The sequence below is a fragment of the Alosa alosa genome, chromosome 8, assembly GCF_017589495.1.
Source record: "Alosa alosa isolate M-15738 ecotype Scorff River chromosome 8, AALO_Geno_1.1, whole genome shotgun sequence".
NCBI lineage: Eukaryota > Metazoa > Chordata > Actinopteri > Clupeiformes > Clupeidae > Alosa > Alosa alosa.
This window is the reverse complement of record NC_063196.1, coordinates 1,197,271-1,223,863: the sequence shown is the minus strand read 5'-3', so window position 1 is coordinate 1,223,863 and position 26,593 is coordinate 1,197,271. Positions and strand designations below refer to the sequence as shown.

At 39.8% G+C, this 26,593-nt stretch overlaps 1 protein-coding gene across 2 annotated transcripts in view; it reads left to right on the top strand.

Annotated features, from left to right (window-relative positions):
* The window catches only part of ncoa1 (nuclear receptor coactivator 1), a 184,679-nt gene that overhangs the window by 108,376 nt on the left and 49,710 nt on the right, over positions 1-26,593 (top strand). For both annotated transcript variants that reach the window (XM_048251003.1, XM_048251002.1), the window contains exons 12-14: positions 566-728; positions 13,439-13,559; positions 24,751-24,919. In XM_048251003.1, the coding sequence (XP_048106960.1) occupies positions 566-728; positions 13,439-13,559; positions 24,751-24,919 (453 nt within the window). The remainder of the gene's footprint in view (positions 1-565; positions 729-13,438; positions 13,560-24,750; positions 24,920-26,593) is intronic.

Genomic DNA, 26,593 nt, shown 5'->3' with positions numbered 1-26,593 from the left:
TATAGGTAGACATTCAGTGTGTTTGAAATAATTAATTCGATAATATTTTCCAAAAGTTTTGTGTAAAGGGAATTAAAGGCCTGTCTCATATAGACGCCTGGCTCTAATACTAGCCGGTGCAGTTTGGCGATTTGGGAAAATAAAAGACCGGGCTATTATCTGGAGTTTTACAGTATGGACCCTGAACTCTACTGGCATCCATAGCCAGCTTAAATGAGTCACCTGGAATGCTGTCAATTTAGAAATGAAAATGCAGCCAACAAGTGCTTGACATGAGAAGTCCTTCAGGACTTTTGGAAAACCATTCTAGAACTTTTATTTATGTAGGTTGAGAGAATGCCCAAAGTGTGAAAAACTGTCATCACAGTAAAACTTGGCTCCTTCGAGGAGCCTTAAATGTAACATATGTTGCTTTGTTTACTCTTCTTTTTACTTACTACTTAATCACATGTGTGTTGTTTCAGCTGTTTCATTTGGTTTATTCTACAATATTAATTAATACCCATTAACACACATTATTGATCTTTGTGTGTGTATGACTGTGTGTGCGCGTGCTTGTGCGTAGCACTTTTCTACTTCTGACTCAGATACTCTTAACCAGCTGCTACCATCCATTGGGGCTATTGGACGGATAAAGCCTGCAGAGAAGGGTGTTCCCTGTCCTGCAGAGGACAATAAAACAAAAAGTGTCAGTGTCAAGGAGGAGCCTCCCGGAACACCAGGCCATGGTAAGACCAAACTCAATATTTCAATACCTCCATGGTGACTATGGGGCAAACATTTTTTATTCAAAATATAAAAATAGTAGTTCCACCACACGTTTGGCAACAATCACAGGAGAGGACAGGTCATGCAGTAAACATGAAAGGATCACCAGGGCACAGAGATGTTTACATTGTTTATTTCAATGGAAGAAAAACATGGTAGTGCCCTATTCAGTTAAAAAAGAACACCATCAGGTGCATACAGGAGGCTATGCCTTCAGTTAGCCCATGTAATCACATTAGGCCTCTCATTGGAATCATGGGGAGCGTCAGGCCGTAGAAAAATAGATATGTGGTATAAAATACAGGAAACATAAGACAATGAGAGTTCCAGTACAATAATACACAGATTTGCTGGAGAGTAGCAGGTGGAAAAACGGACATGGGAGGTTGAACCCTATTTAGTTTTTTGGTCAAAAGTGAATAACAGTCTGTTTTCAGATGCTGGTCTTTGACATAGGGGAAGCACAGTCATAAAATCAGTCAATTATTATATTTGTATTATTACTTCAATATTATTATGACCGCCGCTAGCAAAGCGGTCATATAGGGATTGTCAAAGTTTCCCCCCCCCCCCCCGTCATCTACTTCCTGAATTTTTGGTCAACGATACCCGGGACACCGAACCACCGGGGCACATGAAATTTGGTGGGTATGTAGCCCCACTAGACTTTTACGGAAAAATTTTGTTTCGTCCCTGGGGGCCACTCCACCCCCGTGCTGGGCCCCCCGAACCGCAAAAAAAGCAGTTTTTCCTAAATAACTACCTGAACCGTGGCACTGAGGATGAAGAATCTTTTATGGTATGTTGGTCTCAAGGGCCCACATCAATCTGGCCCATAATCACTCATTTGTGATTTGCACCCCCCCCGGTAAAAAATGAAAATGCAATATTATTCTGCTTTAATCGCCTCTAACTTCAGTTAAGATGTTCAGAACTGCACCAAATTTTATGTGTATGATTGACCTGGCATTCTCTGGGGGTATGCCAAGTTTCGTAGAATTTCATCCATGGGGGGGGGGGGGGTCTAAAAAAAATTAGGTTATGTGTACATTTAGTGACTGTACACTCATTCAAAACTATACATATTCTAAAAGTATATGCACTGTACATGAAATATAACATCAATCAACTTATGTCCCATCTTCCTCCATACCATGCATAACACATACTCCTCTATTCTGTATAGGCGAATCTAGTGTAAAGTGGATACATTTTGGCCTATACTGTCTAGGGAAAACAAATTAAACACCATAAAGTATATATTTTCTGAAAGCATATATAACACCATTTAAGACATTTCCCATCTCTCATTTCCCTCTATTCTGTAAAGGTGAATCTAGTGTAAAGTGGATACATTTTGGCCTATACTGTCCAGGGAAAACAAATTAAACACCATAAACTATATATTTTCTATAAGCATATACCTTCTAGATGAGATATAATACCAGTTAAGACATGTATTATCTTCCTCCATGCCTTGGACAATTTGTTTGTCAAATGTTGCAATTAGTTTTGGGTCACTATACATTAGCTATAATTACATTATGCCCTGTTTGCCCATGTTAACAAACAATTTCAAAAAACTTATAATACATTTTTTGTTTGTCTTGATGTAAGTAATCAACTCAGTAATTTTCATGGTGATATGTGAAGGTTAATTTTGTTCCCATAAATAGGGTATATTTAGGTCTTTTTCTAAACTTTCCCCTATTGGGATTCTTCGGGGCTTTTTTTCCCTTACTCAGGACATATTGAGGATACAAAATCAGTTAAGTTTGCTTGTGTTGCAATTTGTTCAACCCTTTCTCCTAAAATGACTGGACTATAAAGCCTACCTGTAGCTTAGGGAAGCGAACAGCTTTCTATTAGGATCTATTTTGTTAGTTACAGTTTTGTTATAACTCCCTGATGCATTTTTGCATTTAGAATAGCCAGACCGTGGATATCTCAATCGGGTGCCTATGGACTAGGCTGGGTGAACCCAGCCTGATCTGCCCGCTATTTATTTTTTGATTTCTTAAAAGATTGAGCTTGGTCTGGTGAAAGCCAAACTAGCCATGGACCTCAGTTACACAATGCAAGGCAACATGAATCAGCCTATATTTGCACGAACAATAACGGACAACAGCTCTTCAACTTTGGCCCGTTAAAATGTGCATGAACAGTCTAGCGACGCATTTCATCGAGGCCCATTTGGACATGTCAGTTATTTGCACCACTGGTTAGATGTAAAACAGCATTTCGTTTCAGACTACTGTTACTTAATTTGTGCATTAACAATAACGTTTCAGACTACTGTTACTTAATTTGTGCATTGACAATAAAGTATTACATGAACTAATGATGACTAAAATCTTATGTAGAAGAAGAAACATTCACAAAACATCCATCCATCCAAAAATGACCTTTGTTTTTGATAGGTGTTGAAAACGGCATGGAACTGACAGAGATGTTTTTGTTTATAAATAAATAAATAACATTATGCTGATACCTTTTGCTTTTCCCAAATACAATGTAGCCTACAGGTGTAAGTGACCTTTCATCAATCCAGTTGCAATGGATGAACTGTGATGAACTGCCCTACTTGTGATTGTTTAGAGATTTTAAAGGTTTTATAACAATGCTACATCTTCTTTTGCTATTCTACAATCTATTCACCTTTTCAGCACCAGTAGGCTACTTTCTGTGCAGCCGCACACACACACTCAGGCATGCCAAACAAGCATACACAAAAGTTTCAAGAGTGGGGGATGGAGTAAAATATGGAGACAAATTGAAGTGTGATTTATTTTCGCGGAACGGATGTACAGGACTGAGCGGCGGTCATATTTTGTACCGCTATGTGGTACATCTAGTTATTATTATTTGTTCCTTATTACACTTTTTATGACCTGCATCTATGGCTGCCTTGTGGTGGATGGCAGTGAAGTTTGGCTGAAATAGCAAATTTACCAGTTCATAGATAATTAATTTAGGATGATGGTATACTCTGTGTGTGAACTTAACCGGCTGTGGGGAAACTACGAGCCTCCTTTAGAGCTCTTATACCAATGCAACATTTCGACGATCTCATTTTAACAATGTCTACATCAAGAAGGACAGCAAGGCTATTCCCACTCTGGTCTGTAAACTGCTATCACCCGAAGATATCGGATCGACGAGTTGACCACAGTGTGCTTGCCCAGGTCAGATGGCACACTCACTTGAACTGACTGAAAGTTGGATTATACCAAAGTCTTTCCACTCGGCGGCCATATTGCAACGCTTTTTGGGCACTTATCGGGCACCTATTTCGGCAGAAATGTGCGTGCGCAAGGCTTCATGACACCAATCTTGCTCCAGCTGCGAGATCACAACACACGATTGGCACGATGTCTTCACAACACACATGATTGGCTCAATGTATTCACAACACAACACATGATTGGCTCAATGTATTCATATGTCAACGTTTAGCCGCAGAAGGGGTGGGATATGTGTAGACAACTGCCATATTGGCGTTACAAACTAACCCCATGCATTTCTATGGAGGATTTTTTTGAGTGCTGTGTCTCCTCATTAGAAAGTCTCTGATTATACCATATCTCATATCTCAAGCAGTTTTTGTTCACCCGACACCCGCTATAACAAGCTGTTTCACACCTGTCACATTACTTTTAAGACATGGTGATTTCAAAGCATTTTTTGCAGTGTATATTCTGTGAGTAGGATTGCTTTCTACACTGCAAAAACTGCTTATCTAAAAAAATCTAGCTAAGTTTTATTAATCTTATATCAAGATCAAAAAATCAAGTTGGTATTGTTTTCAGTATAAAGTGGCTTGCCTAGCACTTTCTCATAAAGTCATTTGACTTAATTTAAGAAGAGTCTGATTTATTTTAAGACATCTCATCCTGAACAGGCAAATTTGTCTGCCAGTGCTACAAGCAAATTTGTCTGCCAGTGCATTGAGTGCGTTTGTCTTGATAAGACTCCTTAAAGGGATATTCCACCATTTGGGGAATTACACTCATTTTCCACCTCCCCTTGAGTTACTACGCTGGAATGAGAGTATAGTTCCATGTCAAATCAGCCTAGAAAATCGCCACGTTTCATTTTCCGTTGGTCTTATTACACTTTCTAACTTGAGAGGAGACACGTTTTAAATAGGAAAATTCCTGGAAATCTTAGTCACTTTTAAACGTGATGCTAGCAGGCGAGAAGCTAATGGTCTAGTCAGATTCAATGATCTATGCTAGGCTGGAGCTAAAACTCGGAGAACGGCTGGATGAACTGGAGAAAGGTAAAAAATAATTGTTTAACTCAAGGGGAGGTGGAAAATGAGTGTAATTCCCCAAATGGTGGAATATCCCTTTAAAATAAGTCAAAGTGTTCTTAAATTAAGTCAAAATTATCTTTCGAGAGAGCGCTAGGCAAGTCTGTTTATACTAAAAACAATACCGAATAGATTTTTTGATCTTCATATAAGATTAATACATATTTTTTAGATTTTATTTTTTGCAGTGTAGCCTGGTTAAAACCAAATGGGCCAGGTGGGCTTGGCCAGGGTAATTTATTTCCCTGATTACTGACATAATGTCAAAATCTTAGGATTAATGTTATGGTAGCCTAACTGGCTATATTAACGATGGCAGGATAACCGTAGCCAGCCAGGCATGATTTTTAAAACACGGGAATCTCAAACCGTTGGGGGTGGAATGTTGAAGCTGTGATCAGTTGATGTCTGCTTGGTGGCTGTAGCCAATGGTCCTTTGCCAATAATGCTACTAATCAAATTTAAGATCGATCCGATTGAATGCATCATTACAGTATTGCACTTCATCTTTTAGGCTACTTCTTAACTGACCTGGGTGAATATGCTTGATCGGTCTTCTTTCTGCAATGTTGACAAATATTTTGAGCTTTAGCTGATAGCATATCCTTATTTAGCAGAGGTCTAGCTGTCTTCGTCTTTTGCACAAGTACTGTGCTGTGTGTTTGTATCCCTCCCTTTCATTATCTCGATTGTGCACAATGCAGCATGATCAACATAGTATTTTAGTAATGAACATTTACATTTCATTAAGCTTACTGTTAGTTTTCGCGACTACAGTATGATGAACAGTTGAATCCCGCCAACTGTTTTCTCTGCCTAAAACTGTTCAAAATAAAAGTTATCACTACAATAATTCCCTATGAAATACTTTAACCATTTAAACTACTCCGATTTAATGCTACTGTTGCAATCAGGAAAACCCTAAAGCTAAGCGCAAATAGAAGGAGGAACACGGGTCATTCAAAAGGAGGATTTATCTTTTCGTAGCATAATCCTTCAGGTTGATATGTAAGGGATAATGTATAGAACGCCGGTTATTATGGGGAAAATAAGTCCCGACAGGGCGAACCGGACCCCGACGTGCCAGAGGAGGGGTCTTGTTTCACCCTGAAGGGACTTATTTTCCCATGATGACCGGCGTTCTATACATTATCCCGCTTTATTATCTCTGACTACTTGCCAAAAGCGAAAAAAATAAACTCCATGATATGTCTCTTTACACTTATTTGTTACCGTTTCGTCGTGGCTTTTGCTGAGAAACAAATAGTTCGCAACACACGCTGAACTTGAATCAAACATTCTTTAGAACACAGCTGATCAACCGCCTGCTTTCACTTTTGAATGAAGTTCCAAGCACAAACTCCGTTGCCATTGACAGCGGTCATTCTTGTTTTCAGAGGTCCTTTCCCAAGAAAAAATGACCGCTAGAACTTTCGGAAATCCCGTTCAAGTCAATGGAGCATTCTACTTGCATTTTGAAGAGCCGTATAATAAGTAAGGGATAATGGAGGACACAGTGCGAAGCGGAGGGCCGTTTAAACCTCGTAGTGCATTAACTTCTGTGAACAGACCACCGTGGAGTCCATTATCCCGCTTATTCCACTGTTGCCACTTGCGTTGTATTCATTTCCTGTTAAAATTTAAACGTTTTAATCGCTGGAACTGTCTTGTTTGTAGAACTAATTTCTTTCGACACATATCAACTAATTTCTCAACTCACAGGACAAACTGCCTTTACTAGTTCTAAATGGATGGTTGCTACGGACAAAGGCCAGTCGTTAGTTCTATCTCTCCCGTTGTCAAGCGGGCGTATCCCAAGATTCTGATGAACTTTAGCTTTGAAACATCGCTTTTACTTAGCCTGCTGTCATCCATCTAGCTAAAAGCCACCTCCGTCATATGCTACAATGTTGCAATGTTCTGAGCGTCTGCATTTTACAGCTTCGGATGCAAGCGTGACAGTTCATTTAAACTTCACAACGAGTTCGGCAAATTAATATACAAGTGTGATACGGCCAAAAAAATGGATCTACTTCATAGGTGTGCAGATAACATACGGTTAATGGTTGTTCTAAATTACGTAGGACAATGGGAAATTCAACCAAGCAGTGGAATAAGGGAACTTAACGAAAATAACACCATAAAAAAACATGTTCTACACGTTAGTTTGGTACTTGGTATGCCAGACTTAACAGATGTATAAAGCTTCAAACTTTAACATTTCCCAAAGGCAAAGGTAGGCTATATATAGATGTCAGGCTATATAGATGTCAGTCAGAGAAGCAGACTCGTTTTCTTTTTATTCATTTTCTTTTAAAAAATTTACACTCAATGTCACATTGGCATCATATCAGTTGTTTCATTGGAGCATTGCTCATGCTAATAAGTCATTCAGTGAGGGGGAATTTGTGATGTGTGTCAGATACTATATCTTTGTTGCTTGCTACAGTACTCATTCCTGTAAATGATCATTTGTAGCATCTGCCAAGTGTCTTACTTTAAATTAAAAAGACAAGCTATTTAAACTGTAACGTGTCTCTTTAGGCGTAGGCCTATTAGTCACTGTTGCTTTTTGTAGTGTGGGCATCTTTTTTGTTGTGCATCTCTTTTGAGTGGTGTAGATTGTTTTTGGCTCTTCGTGCTAGACTGGTTAGCCACCCCTGGTCTAGGGGATCATGAGTCTGTAAAACATAATTTGCCCTCCGTTGTGGCCCAAGAGAGCTGTCTTGGTCCTCTGCTTTTTACCCTATAATATGCTTCTGTTAGGAAACATCATAAGTCAACATAATGTCAACTTCCACAACTATGCAGACCATACCCAATTATTTATTTCTGTGGAGCCAACAAACCCAGATGGCCTTTCCTCCCTTCTTGCATGCTTAGCCTCTATTAATCAGTGGATGATTAAAAAAAATTTAAAAGCTAAATGACGATAAAGCAAAGATACTTTTGGTTGGACTAAAATCAGAATGATACACCGTTGTTAGTAATCTTAGGAACCTGGCACACCAAGTCAAATCAAAAGTAGCAAGCCTAGGTGTCATCTTAGATACAGAGTTAAGCTTCAAGCCCCACATCCATAAAGTTACCCAGACAACTTATTTCCACCTGAGAAACATTACAAAATTGCAGCCTTTTTGTAACACTACAAGATGCAGAGAATATAATCCATGCCTTTATCACTAGTAGGTTAGACCAGTGGTTCTCAACCTTTTTTCAGTGATGTACCCCCTGAGAAATATTTTTTCAGCCAAGTACCCCCTGACCTGCGCATTTTTAGTTGAGAAAAAAAAAAGACTTAAAACAGAGCAATAAAACAAGATACAGCAGTAATTTTACCGGCCCTGGTTTGGCCTTCTTTGCCACATGTCCCTCCGTGTTTTCACAAGAATTACCACTACGCTTCAACCACGACTCCATCGTTTGAGTTTTGACAGTGATTGACAAGTGATGGCGGGTGGCATGTGACAGGTTGGGTCGAACCATGGTATGGGGGGGACTCTGGGGTTTTTTTAGGATAATGAAATTGAATAGCTTACTGAAATATAAAATTCATCCTGAAATATGTATTAAATAATTGTTTTTAAAGTATTTTTAAATATATGTATATTTTAAAAGCTCACATACCCCCTGGAGTGCCTTCACGTACCCCCAGGGGTACGCGTACCCCCATTTGAGAACCACTGGGTTAGACTACTGCAATGCACTTTTTACTGATCTCCCCAAAAAAGCATATAAAGAAATTGGAACTCATACAGAACTCTGCTGCTAGACTTTTAACTAAGACCAAGAAGAGAGAGCACATCAGCTGAACTGCACTGGCTCCCTGTTTCCTATAGAATTGATATGAAAGTGCTCCACAGGCAAAGCGGAGAAGCTGCTTTTGATCCATTACTAGTGCAGTGCCCGTTCAAACATGCCATTGCTGTAGAAAACCTGTAGCACAATTACATGCCTGCAGGTCTGCCTGCTTTAAAAATAGCATGATAGGAAAAAACATCATTCCAGCTAAGCATTCAATAATGAATATTGAATATTTAATATATTAGCCTATAATTAATGTGCACTTAGCAAAATGTAGGCGTGGCTGCATGTGCCATTTCTGAAGAATCCAGAATGACATAAGCTTAACAGCTGTTTTGAGTTAAGGCTATATGTTTATTGTTAAGCTTATTGAATAACTTCCTGATGCTGAAGACAAACCATTTTGTGGAATGATGCATCATCGTTTGACATTTGCAATGATGTGACTCAATCTCTGGTAAGCTAGCCTAGGCCTATTTTCTTTGTCTGCCACTCGTTGTCTGTAGCTGATCAAAATAACATAAGCCTAAAGCTTTGATGTAAGGCTGTTTAGCCTATTGAATAGCTTAATGATATAGACAAACCATTTTGTAGAAAGATGCATCATCATATGAGATTTGCAATGATGTGACTCAAAAACAGTCTTTGGTGGTAGCATAAGTGACGTCGCTCTGTCTGCCACTTGTTGTCTAGCTGTGTGGCATGTCTTCTGAAACGTTGTTAAATTCGGGACCATTAGCCTATCGCTCGTTTCAATTTGGGACCTTGCAGTCGGAATTGTCGTTTGTTTATCCAAAGTCTCAAGTCCAAAGTAGCCGGGCTATTCGAAGCATCAGTTTATTGCACATACTTTTTATGTCATTTTGAATAGCCAAGTCAAGTCAAGTCAATTTTGTATTTCTATAGCACATTTACAAACGCTGAGCCGCACCAAAGCGCTTCACAATAAAGTGCTAAGTGCAATAAACAAAAGAATGACCTAAGGTTGAGGGGAAAAAATGAAAAGGGCAACAAGACAATGACTGAAGGAGTTAAAATAATGTAAAAAAGAGAACATATAAAAAGGTAGCCAGGGGACATTATGCACTGGCACATAAAAAGGAGACACTAATCAAAGGCAAGTGAAAAGAGGTGGGACTAATCAAAGGCAAGTGAAAAGAGGTGGGTCTTTAAAAGGGACTTAAAAACATTTAGAGACTGGGCTGCACGGATGTGGAGGGGGAGACAGTTCTAGAGTCTGGGGGCTGCTACTGCAAAGGCTCTGTCCCCCTTGGTTTTTAGCCTGGACCTGGGCACTTCCAACAGCAATTGGTCAGCTGACCCTAGTGCTCTGGAGGGGATGTGGTGGTGGAGAAGATCTGGTAGGTATGTGGGGGCCAGACCATGGAGGGATTTGTAGACAGTCAGTAGAAGTTTAAAATCAATGCGGTAGCCGATGGGGAGCCAGTGGAGCGAAGCGAGGTCCAGGGTGATATGTTCTTGCCACTACATACCCGTGCTTGCTGGTGTGTTGTTGCAAAATCCGCGGACTCATTTTATGCAAGGGAGATTTTATTGTTGAGGTCAGACATGATAATCATCCAAACATCTTGCATCTTAACCCGTGATTACAGTGCTGTGTATGAGGGGGAGTGGAAACGGTAGAGCAGAGAAAGCTACTGTGTGCTCCTTTTACCTATATATTTAATAATATCTTTTGCTTTTCTTATCTAAACAATGCGTGCCAGTAGCAAGACACATGCCCAGTATGAAATCGAACGGACGAACGGTTCGACAGATATGCGGTTGACAGACAGACAGACAGACAGACGTTCCTGCAATTTATAGACCGATAAACCGAAGCTATGGAACACCCTGCCTGTACATCAAAAAGGCAAATTCTGTAAATATCTTTCAAAAAGACCTGAAAACATATATGTGACGTATATTAGAGCTTTTAGTTAACTCACTTTTATCTTGTAACCTATTTCTTCACATTAATTCATTTTTTCAATTTTACTGCTGCTATTTACTGCTGCTAATTACAGGGTCTTCCTATTTTCACAGCATTAATTCTAATGTATGTGTTGTTGTATCTATGAAATGGTGTGGGGGGGTGCTGATGAAATGGGGGGTGTTGGTGTGTGTGTTGGGGGGTAATGTGGTGTGTGGGGAAGTGGGGTGTACCTGTGTGTGTATGTGAGGGGAGGGGGTATGTTGTGTGTTTGGGTGGGGGTGGTGATGAAATGGTGTGTGTTTGGTGGGGGGTTAGTGTATTTGTGTGTGTGTGATGTAATGGTGTGTGTGGTGGGGTAGGTTGTAATGGTGTGTGTGTATGGTAATGGTAACCCGGTAATGGGGTGTGTGGGGAATGTGTGTTGCGTGTTTCGGTGTGGGTGATGGAATGATGAAATGGTGTGTGTTTGCTGGGGGCTGTTGGTGTGTGTGTATGTAGGATTAATAGGGTGGGTATGTGGGTGTGGTTTGGGGGTATGGTGTGTGTGTGTGTGTGTGTGTGTGTGTGGTGGTGGGGGGATTAGGTTGTAATGGTGTGTGTGAGTGAGGGGGTGTGCCTCTATGTGTCTTTGTTAAGCCAAGTTTTTGATCACAAAATCACACTATGGATAGTAAATATGGACTGGCCCGTATTCACAAAGCATTTTATCTTACCACTAGGAGTACTCCTAAATCACACTAAAAGATTTTAACTAGGAGTTTTCTCTTAGACCTACTCTTAGTAAGGAAAAATGATAACTCCTAAATTAAGAATGAGCCTTTGTTGCTATGATTGACGTCATTACTCGTGCACAAACTTGATTGAAGTGACTACCTTGATTGGCTGATGATTATAACATGGGAAGGATGCCAAAAACCTCCCCTAAGACGATGAGTGACAGGTGACAGGTCTTGGCTGGTGAGAATGTGTGTGCTAAACAAGTACCGCGAAGGATGGAAGATTAGGAATAAATAGCCTAAATGAATAAAGAGTAAGATAAAGCAAATAGCCTAGTAGCATAATGAAATACACTACGGATTGATGCAGTATCTTTGCAACATTTACATAATCTGTATGAATTTACATTGAAATGTAAATTAGTTTACATGTTGACAATAAATGGTTTTGGTTGTTGTTGGTGGTGTTATTGCATCCCTTAGTTACAACGCACAATAATTGAGAGCTGTAGCCGCATCCCACAATAGATTGGATTGGAACCCACTCATGTCAAGTTCCAACTGTTATCCTATCACTGTGGATAAGCTTGTTTGTTAAGTCACTCCAATCAGCTGAGGACTGTATACGCTTCAAGGAACTACTGTAGTTATGAGTTCTCTTCCAAGCTTTTCAAGCTCCTGCACAAGTTTCTCAGTTGTTTGTGGTGATGCAGGGTCATCTGCCATTTTGCTAACATAACCTTTAGCCCTCTGACTTTTGTCTTACCACTTTTTTACTTGTTTGCTCTTTCTGTCACACTGAGATGTCTACATTCAACAATTTCACTACTGTACATCCACTCCCACACAAGTACAGGCCCAGAGTCCAGTCATAGGACTGGGGCAGAGAGACCTCTTCCAGTAACCTAAAGGTAGCAGCAAACTCAATCTTCTCAATAATTGCGAACATTTTACAACAGATGATGTCAGTGACTCGGAGCATCCGCCATCTTAGTCAGACTTTTTCGTAACTCTCACCTCTCTCAAATATCAAACACAAACATGCTGAACTGAACTGGTACTTTCTCATTTGAACTAAGTTAAACTTGCCTCTACAAATTCTCTCTGATTTCGCCTAATCAACCTCAATGAAAGTGACGCAAAATTCACTGCAATGAAAATATACTGAAACAACTATGGCTTATTACATTAGATGAAAGCAGAAAAATGGTCTTTTACACAGCATGTCCAGCGATGACAACCCCTTCCACACCAGGTGCAATCGATCCTGGGGGTAACAAAAAGGTATACTAAAGATACTGCAGGGCCGTGTGCACTCAAATTGAGGCTGAGGCACCAGCTTTCATTTCTACCGTATATTATACACTACATAAGTAGGACAATTTGATTACCGTATATAACGCATTTCTTTGCACTGCAGGACATGAACAGTAAATGAGTCTTTATATTTAGTAGTTAGTATAAAAAGTGAAAAGGTGTTATTTGTTGCGTTTATTTATTTTAAAATACCTTAATGCTTTGTAAAATATTGGAATTTATTTTATTAAGATAATTTTTTTCATTCAAAAATATCATAAATGATAAAATATATAGTTGTCATTTAAATTCTATTATATTTTACACCTGCAGACATGATGAAAATGCAATAACCATTTATTTTGCACAAGCAAGTCAGTTCTCAAATGTGCGTGAGAGTGCTCTTGAGTGTTCATAGATTATCTTTTTATCTAAGAACAAGAACACATTGGTGAATGCCAGAATCTTCGTAAAAACCGCGTAAGTGGGTTTTAAGAACAAATTTCTTCGTAAGAATGGTTGGTGAATGAGGCCCATTGATCGTAACACCTAGATACTTATATAAAGACAATTATTGAATTATTTGCTTTTGCTGTGTTACAGGACGCCCTAAGGAAGAAATAGCAGATACACAGCCTTTCCAGCCGGTGGCCTTGGGGGATGCGCTGCCCTTCGACAGTAGCTTGGTATCCCCAACACCTTCTCATTTGCCGTCCCCAGAAGAGTGAGTGGCTTCACAAATAACAAACACTGTATGCTATATACTGCACCTGATTAGGGATGCTCCAATATCACTTTTTCATGCCCAAAACTGATATAATATTAAGTTGGCTGGTATTTAGCAGGGTCTTTTATCCATAGCAACACAAACTGGTGGGTCTGGGAATCAATCCCGTGCCGATTGATTGTCAGACAGTGACATTACCGCTGTTCCACCACACTCATATGGCAACCTTGAATGTTTGCTGATACTGATACCAATCCACTACTGTATTTTCCCTCTATAAAAACAACTAGTATTGCCTGGATGCATGCTTTAAAGGTAGCAATGGGTTGAATCAAGCATTCCCTACAATGTAATGGATCATCCACAAATGCACATTCCTGTGAAGGTGATTTATTATTCATATGCATCTACTAATCTTACTAATTTAAATTAAAATTTACTTGTCACATACAATTATTAAAAGTAGAAATGCATTGAAATGCTTTGTCCACTGACTCCATGACTGTGTTATGTCTGTATTAATAAGGAAATAAATAGAAAAGAAAGAAGACAAGAAGAAATAAATACTTTTAATACATTTTAATAAATAATAAATTTCTAAAGTGTATGAGCTGTTTCCAACACACTTGTGCTCCAGCTACAGTCCGCATTCAGAATCCGGATAGCCTGGGTATAAAAATGTTTTTGCATTCTCTGTATTGGCTTTCAGGCAGCGGTAATGTTTCCCACAGTTGTTGGGTGCCTGAGATCTCTGATGTTTTTCTTTACTCTGGACTGACATCTCTTGATGTAAATTTCCTGAAGGTTGGATAGTGCACACTAGGGGTGGGCGATATAGACAAAAAATAATATCTCAATATTTTTTGTGATTTTGACGATAACGATAATTAGTCGATATCCTTTAAAAAATTGTTTTTGTTAAAGTCTGAGTTACTTTACAGCTCATTATTTATGAATAGCATCATTACAATAATAACCAATAACCTAACCTGTGACTTTTTAACCAAATCAACCAATGCATTGTCACTCTATGACACATTTCCAATTCTGCCCCCACTTGTGTGTGTGGCAATTACATGGTCTAGCCAGCTACGTTAGAGAAGATGAATAGGCCTAACAGTTTCCCAAGAGAAAGTCTGAAGCTGAAGTTCCTTTAAATAGGATTCACTGTAAAACTAAGCAGACCAACAGAGTACATCTCAGTTATTTCCTTCGATGTTTTGTTTAAGAGCAATCATGTAGGTCTGCATTCCAAGTTTCAGAATAGAAACTAATGCGTTAGCTTATGGCTAATGTATATGAGAAATCCCATAGAGATGCTAATGGTTAGCATAATCAGTAAACGTAGATATTTAGAGTGAACTTCAGTCCATTTACTAAAGAGTGACATGAGAATAGTTCTTTGTTTACAACTGACTATTAAAATACTCAAAGGCTAATGTTTTCTCTCCATATAATACCGTGTAGGAAAAAACGTGACTGTCTCATCAATGCTACTTGAACAGAAGTAGCCGCATAAAATCCCAAGTAGGCTACTCTCACTGCACAAAATAAACATTAGGCGTGCGTGTGACAACGCTGAGGTAGCCTAAAGTACTTGAGGCGTCTGAGGTGGAAAAGATGCTAGTGTGCCTTTCTCACTAGTGAATCGGTGTTCTTGATCCAAATCAGGTCTGCGTCAGGCCTGCTCATTGTTCTTAGAAATTAGGCTTACTACTGCTGTGTTGAACTTGACAATGAAGTTAGACTCATATATTGCCGTACAATTTGTGTACCGTGAATACAACAGTGGACCTAAAACACAGCCCTGTGGTGCTCCTGTGAGGGTAAGGGATGAAGAGGTGTGGCTACCCACTCGCACCACCTGGGGTCTACCAGTCAGGAAGTTGAAAATCCATTTACACAGAGATGAATGCAGTCTAAGATCGTCCAGCTTAGTGATGAGTGTAACAGGTTTGATTGTATTAAATGCTGAGCTAAAATCTATAAACAGCATTCGTACATAATTCCCTCCCATGTTATCAAGGTGGGATAATGCAGTGTGTAGTATGAAATTGATGCCATCATCAGTAGATCTATTAGAGCGATATGCAAACTACAAGGGATCTAGATTTTGGGTCAATGAGGAACAAATGTAGTTTTGACTAACTCCTCAAAGCACTTAATGGCTATAGACATCAGTACAACAGGGCGGTAGTTATTCAGGCCGGTAGGGTGTGATTTCTTTGGAACACGGACAATTGTTGATCTTTTAAAACATGTTGGCTAAAGGAAGTTTGAATATTTCTGTGAACACTGCAGCAAGTTGATCTGCACATGTTTTGAATACTTGTACAGGAATGCTGTCTGGACCTGCCACCTTTCTGGTGTTCAAGCTCCTAAATGCTCTCTGCAGGTCATGCTCTGAGAGGGTGATGAACGCAGTCTCCTCTGGGCCTGGCAGGACTGATGCGTATGCAACGTACGCGTGCCTGGGTTATATCATCCGCGTCTGTGTCAAATCATGCATAGAATGCGTTGAGTTCATCTGTCAGTGAGGGGTCAGTGTTGACGATGGTGGAAGTGTTAGCGATTTGTACACTGTACATTGTACATTGTCCGTAGCCCTTGCCACATGTCCCTGGAATCTGATTGTTAAACTGGGACTCGATCTTTGCCCCATACAGTCTCTTGGCGTCTTTCACCATCCTCCATAGATTATATGCGACAACTTCATATTCCTCCATGTTTCCAGATAGAAGTCCAGAGTTGTAAGCAGCAGTGTGTTTATTCAGATCTTCACAGCGGGAGTGGTTTACCCATGGCTTTTGGTTTCTGTATGTCCTCATGGTGGCTTTGGGGACAGTGTCATCCACAAGCTTTCCTATAAACCCCTAGCCTGACGAGCCAGACCCAAATTAAAATGTAGGGTCTGGGGACTCACCATTCGCAGTGCTCAGTTCGAGGGGCGGGATAATCGGTTGTCTTTCAAATTCCCTCTGCACGCAATACGATAGCGCTACAACTCATGAGTCCCATGCGTTTTCCCACCAGCGGAGCTAGTTGGCTAGTTCAAACTTTTGCTAACTTAAAAAAAGCTTAACTCGTGTCACGCTGTTCACCAACAGCAACATCCACCTTCTTTGTTTTCAAGTAGCAGGGAATTCACAGCGAACTCTGCCATCAATCATTATGTTAAGCCCGCCTAACGACTATACACAATGTGATTGGGCCTATCGAAGTTTAATTTTTCCAGCTCGCAAGCCAACGGAGAGTTGCTAGACTAGCCCGGGCAGCAAATTAAAGGCCTTTTTGAAATCACCTGCCACTATCACAGCTGCAATCAGGTTGTTTTCTGTTGCTTACTGAGAGTCTCATACAACTCCATCAGTGGTGTCAGTGTCTACTTGAAAGGAGGGATAGACGAGAAGGATGGCTTCCCTTTATAAGGTGCTGACGAATCACAGTTTGACAGTGACCGTGACTATACCTAATTTGATTGGTTGATCATGTTATTTACATGTTGCTTTAGTGATTAGGTTTCCAACTCGGGCTGGGGGCCACTTCGAGACGTCGGGAGTGTAAATGGGAGATGACAGCACATCAAGAATGAACAAGACCGTAAAACAATTAAATAAAATGTTTTATTTACTTTAACAGTGATTGTCATACGAGATAGGGGAAGCCTGGCCTCCCTTGGCGTCCGGGAGAAAACACCACTGCCAGCTTGTTTTCCAAAGATTGGACATTAGCTATCAGGACACTTGGCAACGATGGGTGGTGGGCCCAAGCTCTTGAGCCTGTTCCGGACTCCGGCTCGCTTTCCACATTGTTTTGTCCTCCTGCATCTTTTGAAGTTGGTACGGTTATCGGCATTCCGGAGAATCTCACTCGGCCAGATTGATTCTGTGATGAAGTTGTCCAAAAGTCTGTTATTTTTTCCGAAAACCAAAGTCAATCAATGTCTGTCGACTATATGTTACACGACCCAAATAAAATAGTGAAAAGAATAAAAAATATGAAATAATAGCAGTTTAGTAGGAACCAGCAGAAAGGCATCCGAAAGCGGCAGCACCATAGCAACAAGCAAAATTTAGCTGAAAACGAAGTAATTAGCTCAAATATTATATTGAACTGCATGCAACTCACTCCAGCAACATTAACATATTGTACGATAATGGAGTTTTGAAATAGCCCCACATCATCACATACCCTTCACCGAGATTGGCATGGCGTACTCTCCATACGATCATCTCTCAATGCAAATCAAACCAGCTATTAGGCTAACTGAAATAAAACCATGCCAATTTCTAGGTATGGTGAAGGGTATGCGATGATGTGGGGCTATTTTAATTCCAAAGGCCAGGGAAACTTTATCAGGATGCATAATATCCTGGATCCATGAAGTAACTGGCCTTTAAAAATAAAAATCTGCCTGCCTCTATGGGCATTTAACATAGGGGTATGTATATTTATTAGCACCTGTATTTTAAGGAAGAATTTCAATTTCAATTTAATTTCACTTACATTGCGCCAAAACATTACACATGTCTCACATGACCTCACGCGTGAATCACACGTATTTTATTTATATTTCCCCAGTGAAGCTGCAATGACCCAAACAACCACCAGGTTGCACTTGTGAGCAGGGTTAGAAACGTCGGCTTTTGCCGCTCCAAGGCTGTCAGGTTAATTTATATAGCGCATTTTAATACACAGAGGTCAATCAATGTGCTTTACATAAACAAAAGCAAACAGTAATAACACATAAAAGGGCAATAGTGAAAGAATAGTTTAAAAGGTAAAGATCATAATAATAAAAAAAAGCACAAGGTAAAATCATTTAAAAATAAAGAATAATTAAAAAGACAAAATAAAAGACACAAGGTAGAATAATTTTCAAGGGAGATTCAGAATTTGTAACTCAGTGCAGTTTCTGAGAACAGTTTGGTCTTAAGTCTAGATTTAAAACTGGCTACAGTTGGGCCCTTTTTAATGTCATCCGAAAGTTGGTTCCAGAGCTGAGCCGCATAGCAGCTAAAAGCTGCTTCAACATGTTTAGTTCGAACAGCAGGTTTTACTACCAGGTTTTTCTCCTGAGAGGTCTGGAGGTATTAAGGTCCTGCTCCATTTAGTGATTTTAAACAAGCAGTAGTGATTTCTGTGAAGCAGCTGTAATTCTGTGACTTACTGGAAGTCAGTGCAGGGACTTAAGAATTGGAGTAATGTGGTCAGTACTTTTAGTTTTTTGTGAGAACCCTAGCTGCCGCATTTTGTATCGCCTGATGCAGTTTGATAGTCTTTTTAGGAAGGCCTGTGAAAAGTCCATTGCAGTAGTCAACCTTGCTGGAGATAAATGCATGAATGAGTTTTTTTTTTAATCATCTTTTGACATCAGCCCTCTAAGTTTGGCAATATTTTTGAGGTGGTAAAAGCTAATTTAGCTATTGCTTTCATGTGGCTGTTGAAATTTAGATCAGAGATGGAACCAAGTCACACATGTGCAAGTCTCAAGTAAGTCTCAAGTCTTAACCTTCAAGTCTCAAGTAAGTCTCAAGAATTTTTTTCTTGGTCAAGTCAAGTCACAGGCTATGTCAAGTCAAGTCCACAGCCAAGTCAAGTCACCTTATTATTGTAATTTTACCTGCAAAATCTGATCTTAATAATGTGAAAAGACAAGATATAAGTAACTGTTAGTAAATGACAATAATTTGGATTTGCTTTTTGTAGTTTTTATTTACTATCCTGCTTAGCATCAAAATCCTCCAGACTTGGCCCTTCAACACTGATTCTTATTAGTGGACTATGCTACTTGTTCCTGATGTTAATGGCTACTTCAGCTATTATTACTAGGGCTGTCAATCGATTAAAATATTTTATGTAATTAATTACATACTCTGTGATTAATTAATCTAAATTATGATTTTATTGCTATGAACATATCTTAAAAACAATTTTGGCAGATGAGTGAATCAATGAAGAGCCAAACCAACATTATAGACTTTAAAGCTCAATGTCTCTCTCTCTATTATAATTTTCCCTTTCCCCAGGCTCAGGCATAAGGTAGTGCCTGGTGTCAGATTTTTAGCATGATAAATGCAAATGACTGAAGTTACCACTCACTGTCAATGACATGTGCAGAGTAGGCTATCCTAACACCAAGGTAAAATGTGATATACCCCCCCTGATTTATCCTTTTTATGGCCATTCGAACATGTTGTAGATTTTTATTCACATAATTACTAGGTTGTTGCCTTTTCTATCCAGTAGGTGGCAGTCCAGAATAAGAAATGGAGCAGTTCAAGTTTGAGTAAAAAAACTAAACAGTAGGAAACAAGACAAAGAAAAGCAGCATAGCCTACAAGGGCAAACGGAAATGTAATGTGTGAAGTTATTGGAATGGAAATAAATGTAACCACCGTCAACATACTTTTGAAGTCATTTTGTTTCAAGTGTGCAACAAATGTAGTCAATTTAGTAAGGGGGTTGGTCATAGGGTCGGCTAAGCTAATAGGCTACGTTAGCAAAGTTAACTTTGACCAGGCTGGCGGCTAGCATTATCATCAAAAGGTGTGCTGCCAACTCGTACCTCTGTATTGCTTTGCACTGTTCGTCTTTTGCCATCTTGTGAGTAATTCTTGAAGCCGAAAGCGATGACCCTAGCTACCCCTCCGGCTGACATGTTGATGTGATATTTGATCTAAGTGGGCGTGGTGTACGTAAGGTACGAGAGGGCATGACAGATGATAACAGATTTCAATAATTTATATTCAAACTGAAAACATGACGTGAATAACACTCAAGTCATTGTGTCTCAAGTCAAGTTCCGAGTCTTTAACTTCCAAGTCTGAGTCAAGTCTCAAGAATTTAATTTTAGTCAAGTCACGAGTCATAAATATAGCGACTCGAGTCGACTCGAGTCCAAGTCACAAGTCCCCATATCTGATTTAGATCACTGTCAATTAATACACCAAGATTTTTAAAAGTATCCATGAGTTTTTTTTATTGCTTTCAACCCTTTTGTGTCAAGGAGTGGCAACCCTACAGTAAGTCTTTCCTCCTTTTTTACCAAATATAATTACTTAAATTTTTGTTTGTTCAGCTGAAGAAAATGTTGAGATATCCAGGTGTTGATTTGTTCTATACACAGGTTTCCCGTTTACCAACAAAACTAGATGCGCGCGCAGCCGTGAGGCAGAAGACGCTTGGTGGCCGTCCACAATGTTATAAACTTAACCTAAATAGTCGGCTGCTGTAAGCTACAATCGGATTTTTTTGTATACCCCTGTTGTCTCAATGATAACATCAAATTTCAGACTATATTTCAAAGTTTGATGTTTATTTGGATTATTAATATAACATCGTATTTTGTCATTTTTGGCAAAGACATGCATTTCGTTAGGTATATTGAACATATTTAACATTCTCTAACCATCGTGATTTCGAATTGGTGCCGTTTTCAGCACAAAAACTCATTTTATTCTTTTGCTCTTTTGCATTGCTCTATGCTGTTCTATGGTGCTTTCTGCCTCTTGGTTGTGCACGCATGTTTTCGTGACGTTCCATAGAAATCCATGTATACACTGACAGAGATTCAAGAGGACCATAGTCATTTGGTGACATAGCTAAGTAAGGGATAACGGCCGCCGAGGTGTCCTGTTATTCGGAATTAATGGACAAGGGCGAGGGGCATAGAACTCCCCGACGCGCAGCTGTGGGGAGTTGCCTCCGCCCGAGTCCATTAATTCTGTATAACTGGACACACCTCGAAGGCCGTTATCCCGCTTATCACCCGGTTGCCATTGTAAAGCAAAGGAAACACGTGGTTCTGTTTAAAAATAAGCTCACTAGTTCAGCTTGTTGTACAACTTTCGTTGGCCCTATAACAGCGATAGCATGGACAGTTAGCTTGTTTACAGTTGATTCCATTGTTGCGAAGCCTGCCTCCAGGCTCAACCGTCGTCCTACTATCGTTGTTATAGTTACCATTCATAAGCATTGATATGGAACGGCGATTAAACTTTTTTTTACCAGATCTACTTCATAGGTGTCCCGTTATTCAGAATTAAAAGCCACCCCGCCAGCCAATCAGAAGAGTATTTCTTCTCTCCGGGTGATAAGTAAATTTGTGTGTCATTTGCATAGCTATGATATGAAATCAAATATTTTGGATGATTTGTCCAAGTGGGAGCATATAGAGGTTGAATAATAGTGGCCCCAAGATCGACCACTGGGGAACACCACAGGTCAGGGACGTTGGTGTTGAGGTACAGTTTCCAATGGCAACAAAGAAACTCCTTTCTTGTAGATATGATTTGAGCCAGTTGATAATTATGCTTGTAAATCCAGACCCTTTGTGATAACAAGGTCGAGGGTATGGCCGAGAGAGTGTGTTGGCACCTGTACATGCTGTGTTAGGGAGAAAGTATCGATTAGTGCAATTAATTCCTTGGCATAACCTTGGCCTTTTTTCCACATGCAAGTTTAGATCCCCTGATATAATAAGACTGTCAAACTCTATGCAAATGACTGATAGTAATTCACCTAACTCTTCAAGAAAGACTAGCTGAATGTTTTGGAGGCCTGTAAATAGTCACTAATAAAATCTGAGGAGAAGACTTAATGCATGTACACAGATATTCTAATGAAGTAAAGTCACCGAATGATGACTGATTGCACTGAAAAGACCTCTTGAAAATTGTGGCTATCCCCCCACCTCTTTTATTAGCTCTGGTAGCACTCAAATAACTGAAATTGGGGGAGCTGATTCGATGAGAGTAGTAGCACTGTTTGCTTGTTCTAACCATGTCTCTAACCATGTTAAAAGTAAAAATCAAGGCGCGCCAGTTTGCTACAGTATGACCATATATTTAGCCTACCCAACGTTTTTTCAGTTGTTTCCACAATATTACTTCCTGATAAGCTTTCATTTCGATGGCTGATAGGCCTACAGTACGTCTCCTGCGACAGTCCCAACATTTAGCACTATAATCAAACAATCCAAAAGTAAATTGGGCCTAAATCCCGAAGCAAACTGAAAATCTTCTGTTTTTAATATAGCCTACCGATACGCTGCTCCAAACGACGCGCAGTCTCACGATAAAACGTATTGTTTGTTATTTTATGAAGAGGCATCTGGCTGTTTTGTTTATGTTTGTTTTGCTTTCATTAATGGTTTAGCTCATGAGGTCACGACAGGGACGTTGGAATTATTTTCTGAGAGGGGTTGTGGATGATGTGAGCGGGAGTCCGGGGGTTTCTCCCCAGGAAAAATAAATACATTTTGACTGCTAAAAACACCATTTTAACACAGTTTTCGGAGGGACAGAAATACCAACAGAGAAAGCAGTGCCCGTCTTCTGTCTGAACATTACCTACCTGCAATAGGCTATCACTTCACTGCTTGACACTACCCCACATGAAGAAATGTTGCACGTTAACAATGGAGAGAACCTTTCAGAAATTATTTATTGTGCGAATGGGTTACCAAAACCATAGCTTTTGGTGAACGGACATACAGATCATCACCCTAATATATTTTATATATTTTAAAAGCTGTGTCATCACTGTCATGGCCACCTGGCTCACAGTAGCAATGACATAGGGGAGACCACACCGTTTGTTAAGTTAAATCCAAAATAATTTATTAAAACATTAACTTATACCATGAAAACATAATTAACATATACAAGTGTATCAAGTCAGTAAATGAGAAGCAAGAGAAAGCTAATCAAAAGTGTAGTGCAGATCAGTAAAGTGTAGACTATGTGTAATGCAAAAAGGCAAAAAGGATGAGGCTGCCGCCCGCATGGAGGCCAGAGGTAAGCCCAGTCAAACAGAGCTGTGGTATGGCAGAGCATGGCAGAGCCTGAACTACTGGCAGGAGATGGTTTTTGAACAGTCCCGCCAATCAACTGCTGTCTAGACTTGATGGCCTGAACAGACAGCTCCCCCTTCAGACTGGGGGGAGAGAGACCGCCAAACATTATCTCAAATGGGGTAGTGAGCACACCCAGCACGGCAAAGCCGGGCGTGACATCACCATAGGCTATTTGCTACGATATTTGCTACTATAGGCCTACAACAGTCTACTATTTATTTGGGCTGCGCAAAGCAGATTTTATTTGGGGCAGGCTTGTAATCAAGACAGGCCTTTATTTCTGTGTTTTATTGTCAAGCATCCGTTTTGTTTGGAGCGGCATACCGGCGGTAGGCTATCAAAAGCATACGATTTTCAGTTTGGTTTGGGATTTATTTTGCTTTTGGACTGTTTGATTATATTGCTAAATGTTGGGACTGATAGACACTGAAGTCTGGGGGCCTACTGGTTAGGGGTTCGGGCTTGTAACCGAAGGACTGCCGGTTCGATCCCCGTCCAGTAGGAAAAAATGTGGGTGAGGGAAGTGGTTGAACACTGCTCTCCTATGCCCACATCCACGGCTGAAGTGCCCTTGAGCAAGGCACCTAATCCCTCACTGCTTCCCGAGTGCCGCTGTAGCAGGCAGCTCACTGCGTCAGGATTAGTGTGTGCTTGACCTCACTGTGTGTTCACTGTGTGCTGAGTGTGTTTCACTAATTCACAGATTGGGATAAATGCAGAGACCAAATTTCCCTCACGGGATCAAAAGAGTAAGTTTCATGTAGTTGAAAGAGTGTTGGAATTTCCACCCGCTGTGTTTATTGCGAGACAGGCAGTCGCTTTCAGTCATTGAACGTGCGCTGCTGTAATGGAAACCTTATTGTGTAGCCAAGTAGGCCTAGGTTAGCCTAAATTGAGCCACCCATTTTGATATGGTGTAGTGGGAAAAAAATCCTAGTTTGACTGAAATTACATGGACATTACATGATGTGCTAAGAGTCATATTTGTAATTTTCACATTTTTTTTATGGTGGTGGCACCAAAATTATTCTACTAAGGCTTCCTAAATGGTCAGTAGCGGCTTTGCATCGTTCTGTCAGTAAATTGGAAGGAGAGGGTCCTAAAACAAAAGCAGGCTAGGATGTGATGGGTGTTTTCTAAAAAAACTTTTATTTTTTATATTAAAATTAATTTTAAGATCAACATTGAGATAGACCAAACTTGTGTTGGGGTGGTTCTGACACCCCCATGACAATGGCCATCTCTATTACTATCACTACTATTATTACTATCTCATGCTTGATATGAAAATAAAAATATCTTACTGTCAATTTTTCCTTGGTAATATAGGCAGTGTGTTCCTTGCCCAATGGATGAGATGCTCTGCCCTCCCACAACCCCAGAGGGCCGCAATGATGAGAAGGCCTTGCTGGAGCAGCTGGTATCTGTCTTGAGTGGCACAGATGAGAGTGAACTTGCAGAGTTAGACCGCGCACTTGGCATTGACAAGCTGGTTCAGGTGAGGACCAGTACAATACAGGAAAATGGTACCAGAAACTTTTGTGTTTGAAAAGATTTCTTATATTTTTGTGGAGGTGTTAAACTCTAACTTCAAGTGTTTATACCCCTAAAAAAATGAACAGAATGTTGGATAATTTAACTTCATTATAATGGCTACTTTGGCTAAAAAACCAACATGTTTCTCCATGTTGAATACAATACAATGTTTAATACATGTTGAATGAAAAGCCCTGAAGAAGACCAAGTTGTTGGTCAAAACATGTTGGCTTTTTAATCAATGTAGCCATTATAATAAAGGCTTTTTAAACTAATCCTTCCTCATACGTAACCTCTTTGGGAATGCCTGAATTGTTCTTTATATGATCATGAATTGATTTGTTTCTAGCCTGTAACAATTTTATATCTGAAACCACCATGCCAGTGGAATAATGGCTAATGCCCATTGAAACCATCAATCCACAGAGACAGAGTATAGAGAACTGGTGAACAGCTTCGTGCCGTGGTGTGGAAACAATTACCTCCTCTTAAATGTGGCAAATGTGTTCCTTGCTGTTGCTATAGCAACACCAAGATTTGGCTTAGCAACACCTAAGCAACACGAAGGCTACCAGAGTTTTGTTTTTGTTAAGAATGAAAGAAATTATGAAATGAAAAAGTGAATGATACAGTGTTATAAATATAATGATAGAACATTCGGTTTGTAGCCTAAGAAAGTCATAAACGTTTGGCTGAAGGTAGCCTATATATGACAGGATTTATTTATGGTTGTATAGTATAGCCTTTTGCCAGCTGAGTTTGCCAAATATATGCTAGGCCAGCAAAAATGGGGGGGAAACAATTGTCTTTATTACACCATAACTTAAGGAAGAATTTTATATTAACGGAAAAAAACCCACAAATGACTGAGTAGATAACTTAATATTGAGGTGCTAGCCTAGTTCAAAGTAAGTTACATCGTGCCCTTTGGCCCGTAATACAGGAAAATCCCCGACACTAGTTAAACAATGTTGTTCACATTTATGTTCACACTTGGTTCACACTGGGTTATGTTCACACTTGCTTGCTTTCTGTCATGTTTCAGTTCGAAAAAACCAAAGGCAGCTAAAGGCAGTTGATTTTTTTGTCTTGAATTTGTCTTTTATTGCCATAATAATGTGAGTTAATCTAGAGTTGACATAAGCTAACATGCTAGTTTTAGCAACTATAATAAGCACACACAATGACTAGAAACTTTGGGACATTATGTCAAATTTTACCAGTTTTATGTTACGAATGACTGGCAATACAGTTTAACTCACTGTGCTCAAAATTGATCATAATAAGTTTCACCGTCAGTATCTCCACTCTTGCCAGTTGTTATGGGATATGAACATCTCTCTAGTCGGCTTGTAATTGGTCAGCTGCCCATTTTATCCTGAGAGTTGTTATTTCTGTACCAAGTTGTTATTATGTTCCCAGAAATAGCAGACTATATTGTGGCATAGTACAAGGGCTTCTGCAGCTCTGTGGATATTCTAAAATTCTTCAGCCTTCTGAGGGGATACAGGCGCTGTCTTACCTTGTTCTCTTGGTTTGAGATATGTGATGTTCATGAAAGTTCCTCAGAGATGTTTACCCCAAGGTATCTGAAGCTGCCCACTCTCTAAAATAATAAATGATTGGTATTGTACAC